Source organism: Bos javanicus, chromosome 11, assembly GCF_032452875.1.
Source record: "Bos javanicus breed banteng chromosome 11, ARS-OSU_banteng_1.0, whole genome shotgun sequence".
Lineage (NCBI taxonomy): Eukaryota > Metazoa > Chordata > Mammalia > Artiodactyla > Bovidae > Bos > Bos javanicus.
In genome coordinates, this window is record NC_083878.1 from 11,442,495 (window position 1) to 11,450,987 (window position 8,493).

An 8,493-nucleotide genomic window follows, 5' to 3' on the forward strand; every position below is an offset into this window, starting at 1 on the left:
GAGAAACTGGGCACAAGGGGCTAGAACAACCTTGGTTTCCTCACAGAGTCCTGACTGTGGTGCTGAGCCCCAGACTCGGGTCCCCACCCTGCTTCAGTCCTGCAGATTGATGGAGGGCGCTGTTGACAATTGACTTGAGTTCCTATCATTTACCATTCTGGTTTCAGCTTAAGGCTTTTTTTTTTTTTTTCCCACTTCTACCAGTTTATTGCTACCAACCCATCTCCCTGCACCCTCATGCATGCATGCTCAGTCATGTAACCTTATGGACTGCAGCCCACCAGGCTCCTCTGTCCATGGACTTTTCCAGGCAAGAACACTGGAGTGGGTTGCCGTTTCCTTCTCCTTAGCTTAAGGTTTTTGCTTCTTTGTATTTTGTTTTGTTTTTCTTTTCTCTTTTGAAATTTTTCTTGTTTCTAGTGAACTCAGAAAAATGCTATGTTTTATGTAGTAATTATTATTACTATTATTTACCTCTAATAATTTTGTAGCAGGAGGGCCTTTCAAAGTATATAGTAAGCCACACTCCTGGGAGGAAGTGGGGAGCCTACAGCACAATTTGTGGAATTAAAGTGTGGAAACAGAATATAACAAATGAGTAAATATTAACAAAATAGAAACAGACTCATAGATAAAGAGAACAAATTAGCTGTTACCAGTGGAGAGAGGGGAGAAGGGAGGGGCAAGATAGGGCTATGGGATTAAGATGTACAAACTACTATGTATAAAATAAATAGGTGGACTTTCCTGGTGGTCCAGAGATTAAGAATCCACCTGCTTTGAATTCTTAACTAAAGTACATACTGTGTTCACATTTCACAAAATTTTATGCTAGTGTTTGTTATTCGTCTTCATACCTTATTCAAGAGTCCACATTGTATTCAGTTGCCTTGAGCAGCTTCAGCTGCATGCAACAAATACTGATAAATTCTCTTTTCATTCTTATTCTGTTACAAATGTTTTCTAATTTTCCTTGTTGTGGCTTCTTAGATATACCCATCATTTAAAAGTGGACATTCAATTTCCAAATACATGGGGTTTTTTAAAGTATTTTTGATATTAATTCCTCATTTTGATATTAATTTTTCATTTAAATGCTTTCTTCTCTACAATCACCTTCTGTGTTTTTTGTCTTTTAACTTTATTGAGGCTTTCAATAGCTAAGTGACAGGTCTCTCGAATCTTGAAGATTCCCTGAGAAATCCTGAAGATTTCCTGGAGGAGGAAATCAACCCACTCTAGTATTCCTGCCTGGGAAATCCCATGGACAGAGGAGTCTGGCAGGCTGCAGCCCATGGGGTTGCAAAAAAGTCGGACATGACTGAGCCTGAGCTTGCACACAATCATTAGTGATATTGAGCATTTTTTCATGTACTTGTTAGCCATTTGCATGTCTTGTTTTTTTTTTTTTTTGCACCTCAGTTGTATTTTTGTAATTTCCCCGGTTTATTTGAGAACAATTTTTTCTGACATATATTCATATGAATTTTAGATCAGTTATTTTAAATGTGCACAAATTATGTATATTTCCCTATAACCAGGCACTGACAAAAAATACTTAATATATCAATATTTAAGCATTCCAACATAAAAGGACTTTTTCCAACTTGATACTTTTTCCCACACAAGGAGATCTATAATTGACATTCAGGCAATTATACGCATGTAGAAGCAGACACAGTCCCCCAACTGACCATAAGATAAACCCTCACACTCGCCCTTCTCCTGGATATAACTACATTTCCAGAGGCAAACGGGTTCAAATGGGAGCACATAAGGTGACTTCCTCATGAAATGAACTGCACAGACACAAACTAAGACGGAGTGAAGGTGCTAAGGATGAATCCCACGAGCCTCGCTCCTTCCTGGCCTGAGAGTGTGCGCTTGCGCACTGCCAGCCAGTGGCAACTCACCACCGCGGGGCGCCAGGCCGCGTCGAGGCGGTGAGGGCAGGGCCAGTCCACAGAGGGAGGAGCAGTGCAGGCTCCCGAGGGGCGTCTCACTTCACTTCACTATGGTCTACTGTGCTGCTCCACTACTTCGATTGTTCCACTGTTTTTGTAACTGGGGCATAGTGGGAGGTTTAGCTAGTCTAAGGAACTCTTATCCCATAAACTATCTGAATCAAAGATTTTTTTATTTACTCTTTCGCCAAACACAAAGACTGAGTTCCATCTACAAGAGGGCTGCGGCCTTGGCTCCGAACGGTGACACTCTTGACACTTGACACACGGCCTCGGGGGACGAGCCTGGGCCACAGCGGGATGGCCGGGTCAGCGAACCTTCCCCAGGAAGGCCCTGCAGCACCGCACGCACTGCTGGTAGACGGCCTCAAAGTCAGCGTTGTCGCCATAATAGGGATCTTCAATGATAAGTTGTTTTTGTGGATCATAGTTCCCGAGTAGTTCGATTTTCGCTCTGCAGTTTTTAACTTGATTACTTTTTCTATTCATATCTCTCAGATTGCTCTCATCCATACATAGTATATAATCAAAAGTGGCAAAGTCTTCTTTGGTAACCTGCCGGGCAACGTGACTCATGGGGATACCATGCTTCTTCATGCAAGCCTGCCCCCGATAATCAGGAGGGTTTCCTAGTTCATACGTGGATGTCGCTGCACTGTCTATCCTCCAATTATCTGAAATGTTTTGATCAGTTACAAGTTTCCTGAAAACCGCTTCTGCGATGGGTGATCGACAGATGTTACCCAGACACACGAACAGCACCGACTTTGTCACCTGCTCAGCCATCTTCCAGGCGCGCTGCCTGTCTTCTTTGGAGAAACGTCTGTTTAGCTTTTCTGCCCATGTTTTTGTTCCGGGTGTTTGTTTTGTTACTCAGTTGTACGAGGAGTTTGCATACTTTGGAAATTAAGCCTTTGTTGGTCCCATCATTTGCAAATATTTTTTCCTGCTCCACTGGTTGTCTTTTCATTTTGTTTATGGTTTCCTTTGCTGTGCAAAAGCTTGTAAGTTTGATTAGGCTTCATTTGTTTATTTTTGCTTTTATTTCTATCATCCTGGGAGACTGACCTAAGAAAATATTGCTACAATTTATGCCAGATGATGTTTTACCTGTTTTCTTCTAGTTTTATGGTATCACATATATGTTTATATACTTAAGACTTAAAGCCATTTTGAGTTTATTTTTGTATATGGTGTGAAGGAATGTTTAAATTGAAGGAATTGTTCAAATCAATCAAATAAATTTTCATTGATATACATGTGGCTGTCCAGCTTTCCCAACATTACTTGCTGAAGAGACTGTCTCTTCTCCATTGTATATTCTTGCCTCTGTTGTCAAAGATTAAGTGACCACAGGTGTGGAGAAGTGATTGATGTTTTGCTCTTGTCTCGTCCACATCTTTGCATTGGATGAGCATTGTTTATTCTTTGTTGCAGAACTGCAGATGCAGTGGCTCAGACCACCAGTCAGGGTGTCTATGGGGATGAACAAAGGGCAGCATAAAGCCCTGCCAGGGTCAAAAGTTGATAAACTTGGGGAACAACTGTTTTTGAGCAACCCCTCACCCCATCTTTTGCTCTCCAAATTCCCAGGCTGGCCCCTCCCTCAAATCAATAGAGGAGCTTCCTTTCAGCACAGGGTAGAAAGTGAAATCAAGAACCCAGGGAGTTTGGGGACCAAATGCAAACAAGCAGGCGTGCTGACCTGTGACTGTGTGATGCCTGGGGTACTCCAGCTGAGATCTGAAACCCTGTCCTCTCCTTGAAGTTAATAGGCTGGCAGACACTGAATGGCCTTCTGTCCTTCCCTCAAATGCAGTACAGGGTAGAACAGTAAATACCCCCAGGGAATAGGGGTTCACAAGCCAAAAATGTTGAGACACTCACAGAGTAAAATTAAACCGAAAGAAAAATAAAATCACAACATATAAGATCAGAAACAGTAGGAGAGAAGCAGCAGTATTCTTTAGTAGAGATGGACTAAGGATTTCAAATCAGTTCTATAAATACACAAAAGATATATTAGCAGTGTAAAGGAAAAACAAGAAAACACTTACAAGAATCAAAGGAAAGTATTAGATATGAAAAAGGTAATAGCTGAAATAAAGAACACAATAAATGAGATATACAACTGATAAAAATAGATTAGAATACCATATTGAGAAACACTTTAAGAAAGACTCATTGAAGAATGAGAAGATAAAAAATTAAGTTGAAGAAATAAGGAGGATAGAAGTAGAATGCCCACACCCATGCAACAGGAATCCAGGAGAAAATGAAACTGAAAAGAGGAATACATTTGAAGAACAAAGGATCTAATTTTTTTTTTCAGGTTTAAAAAGAATGAATGACCAGATTGAAAAGGCCATAAAGTGGAAAATAAAAGAGAGAAAGGAAAGCCCACTAGATGGTAAAATTTAAAAATACCAGAGAGGGGATTCTCTGGTGGTCCAGTGGTTGGGACTCCACGCTTTCCCTTTTGAGAGCCCTGTTTGGGGAACGAGGATCCCACAAACAGTGTGGCCAAAACTGCAATAACAACAACAGCAAACAAAAACAGAAAAAAACACGTCAAAACCAAAGAGAAAATTTTAACAGTGTTAGATTGATGCTAGACCCCTCAGCTACAACACTGGGCACAAGAAGACAATGGAGCAGTGTTTCTTAAGTACTAAGGAAAATAACTTTGAACCTATAATTTTATATACAGCCAGCTTGTCTTTCAAAATTCTTAAAGAGATGGGAATACCAGACCACCTTACCTGCCTCCTGAGAAATCTTGACCTCCAGGTCAAGAAGCAACAGTTAGAACCAGACATGGAACAATGGACTGGTCCCAAATTGGTAAAGGAGTATGTCAAGGCTGTATATTCTCACCCTACTTATTTAACTTACATGCAGAGTACATCATGCGAAATGCTGGGCTGGATGAAGCACAAGCTGGAATCAAGATTGCCGGGAGAAATATCAATAATCTCAGATATGCAGATGATACCATCCTTACTGGAGAAGGAAATGGCAACCCACTCCAGTGTTCTTGCCTGGAGAATCCCAGGGACGGGGAAGCCTGGTGGGCTGCTGTCTCTGGGGTCGCATAGAGTCGGACACGACTGAAGTGACGTAGCAGCAGCACCATCCTTACCGCAGAAATGGAAGAGGATCTAAAGAGCATCTTGATGAAAGTGAAAGAGGAGAGTGAAAAAGCTGACTTAAAACTTACCATTCAAAAAACTAAGATCATGGCATCTGTTCCCATCACTTCATGCCAAAATAGATGGGGAAACAATAGAAACAGTGACAGACTTTATTTTCTTGAGCTCCAAAATCACTGCAGATGGTGACTGCAGCCATGAAATTAAAAGATGCTTGCACCTTGGAAGAAAAGCTATAAGCAACCTAGCAGCGTATTAAAAAGCAGAGACATTACTTTGCTGACAAAGGTCCATATCGTCAAAGCTATGGTTTGTCCAGTAGTCATGTATGGTTGTGAGAGTTGGACCATAAAGAAAGCTGAGTGCCAAAGAATTGATGCTTTTGAACTGTGGTGTTGGAGAAGACTCTTGCGAGTCCCTTGGACTGCAAGGAGATCCAACCAGTCAATCCTAAAGGAAATCAGTCCTTAATATACATTGGAAGGACGATGCTGAAGCTGAAGCTCCAATACTTTGGCCACCTGATGTGAAGAACTGACTCACTGAAAAAGACACTGATACTGGGAAAGACTGAAGGCAGGAGGAGAAGGGGACGACAGAGGATGAGATGGTTGGATGGCATCACCGACTTGATGGACATGAGTTTGAGTAAGCTCCGGGAGTTGGTGATGGATAGGGAGGCCTGGCATGCTGCGGTTCATGGGGCCGCAAAGAGTTGGACATGACTGAGTGACTGACCTGAACTATCTTTCAAATGTGAAAAGAGTGAAAAAAATATATCAGGAAAGGGAATCATCCTGCATTGTTGGTGGGATTGTAAATTGGTATAGTCACTGTGCAAAATGGTATGGAGGTTCCTTAAAAACTAAAAATAAAACTACTATATAATCCAGCAATCCCACTCCTAGGCATATTATCTGGGAAAAAAATAAACTCTAATTTGAAAAGATACACATGCTCCAATGTTCAAAGTAGCACGATTTACAAAACCCCAAACACAGAAACAACCCAAGTGCCTATCAACAGACAACTGATTTAAGAAGATGTGGCATACATATATACAATGGCATAATACTCAGTCCTAACGAAGAATGAAGTATGGCCATTTGCAGCAACATGAACAGACCTAGAGAATATTATGCTTAGTGAAGTAAGTCAGAGAGATAAAGATAAATATTATATGATACAATTTATATCTGAAATCTAAAAAATAATACAAGTGAATCTATATACAAAACAGACTCACAGACGGAAAACAAAGTTATGGTTACCAAAGAGGGGAGTGAGGGATAGACAAATTAGGAATATAGGATTAACAGATACAAACTACTACACATAAATAGATAAGCAACACGGATTTACTGTATAGGACTGGGAATTATATTCAATAATTTGTAATAACCTATAATGGAATATAATCTGAAAAAGAAAATAATCACCATGCTATAAAGTAACACAACATTTTAAATCAACTTTCGTTTAAAAAATTCTCAGGCAACAAAGTTTCAAAATGCTTGCTGTACTAAGAACCACATTACAAATATCTCTGGGGAGCTGAAAAGGAAGGACAAACTGAAATATCAATGGAAGGATTTTGAATTGTTTAACCTAATACATAAAGCAAACTGTTTAAAAATGTTATGGGGAAGGGATATATTGATGTTCATTTTACTATCATTTTTACTTTCTTAGAAGTATGAAAACTCTTATAATAAAAAATTTAAGACATTTTGGAGGAAGTGCACAAACAAGAAGAGACACATATTCAGAAGACTTTGCAAGAAATATATAGAGTAAGTGTGATTAAATACACTGGTAAAATTTTGTGTTGTCTGGACAACAATAGCAAGAACAAGCACAAACTTAAGACCAATGAAAATAAATAGAAAATGCATCCATAATAACTTTAGATTAATATTCTATATAATCAGTTCAGTTCAGTTCAGTTGCTCAGTCGTGTCTGACTCTTTGCGACCCCATGAATCGCAGCACGCCAGGCCTCCCTGTCCATCACCAACTCCCAGAATTCACTCAGACTCACGTCCATTGAGTCAGTGATGCCATCCAGCCATCTCATCCTCTGTCGTCCCCTTCTCCTCCTGCCCCCAATCCCTCCCAGCATCAGAGTCTTTTCCAATGAGTCAACCCTTCGCATGAGGTGGCCAAAGTACTGGACTTTCAGCTTTAGCATCATTCCTTCCAAAGAAATCCCAGGGCTGATCTCCTTCAGAATAGACTGGTTGGATCTCCTTGCAGTCCAAGGGACTCTCAAGAGTCTTCTCCAACACCACAGTTCAAAAGCATCAATTATTTGGCGCTCAGCCTTCTTCACAGTCCAACTCTCACATCCATACATGACCACAGGAAAAACCATAGCCTAAGGATTGAGGGTAGGTAGAAATTTGGGAAATCTCCAAATATTTGGAAATTAAACAACACATTTAGGCATAATCCATGAGTCAAAGAAGAAATCACGAGAAAAATTATTCATCTTTTTAACTTAATAAAAAAGAAAATTCAACATACCAAAATTTTGGGGATGTAGTATAAGCAGTATTTACAGGGGAATTTGTAGCTTTAAACATCTAGATTAGAAAAGAAGCAGTTTCCACTTTAAGAATCTGCAAAAAGAAGAGCCAACTAAATCCAAAACAAGAAAAAGGACGAAAATAGTAAAGATTAGAGTGTGAGTAAGTGAAATAGAAAAAAAATAATAGAGAAAAACTGATAAAACAAAAAGCTGGTGTTTTGGGAAAAATTAACAGAACTGACAAATCTTTGGCTAGAATAACAAAGAGAAAAAAACAAATTACAAAATCATTACTGACCCTAAATAAATGAAAAGAATAAAAGTGAATATTTTGCAAATGTAAGGGAATATAAGGGGGTAAAATACAAATTTAACAACTTGGTTGAAATGGACAAATTTTTAGAATGATATAGATTATAAAAATTGACTCAAGAAGAAATAGAAAATCTGAGTAGACTGATAGCAAGACAGAATTCATACTTAAAATTTTCCTACCAAGAAAAGCTCAGTCCCAGAACATTTCACTGGTGAATTCTTTTAGATAATTAAAGATGATATAATACTATCTTTTTTTTAATTTAATTTTTTTCCTTTAGAATTATTTTATTAAATCATAAATGTACAACAGCTTCTTAACTCTACACACGCACTTAAATTTTTTTAAAGGAAAAACGTTATGTCTTATTACACCATGATCCTGGCTAATAGCTTTTCAAAACTTTGAGAAAAATCTTAAAAAAGGTTTCACATGTCACCTGAAACTTACAAATTTAACATTATCAAAGAAGGAATGCTTCTACACTCTTACAAAGACCACTAGAAAGAAACAACAATTAAAAAGCTAAGA

General features: G+C 39.0%; 1 protein-coding gene across 1 annotated transcript; it reads right to left on the reverse strand.

Moving 5' to 3' along the window:
- Nucleotides 1–204: 204 nt before the first annotated feature.
- On the reverse strand, nucleotides 205–2,788 carry LOC133256827 (low molecular weight phosphotyrosine protein phosphatase-like). The gene has a single exon (XM_061431923.1). The coding sequence runs from the start codon at nucleotides 2,748–2,750 to the stop codon at nucleotides 2,274–2,276; it is 477 nt and encodes a 158-aa protein (XP_061287907.1). The 5' UTR covers nucleotides 2,751–2,788; the 3' UTR covers nucleotides 205–2,273.
- Nucleotides 2,789–8,493: the final 5,705 nt, after the last annotated feature.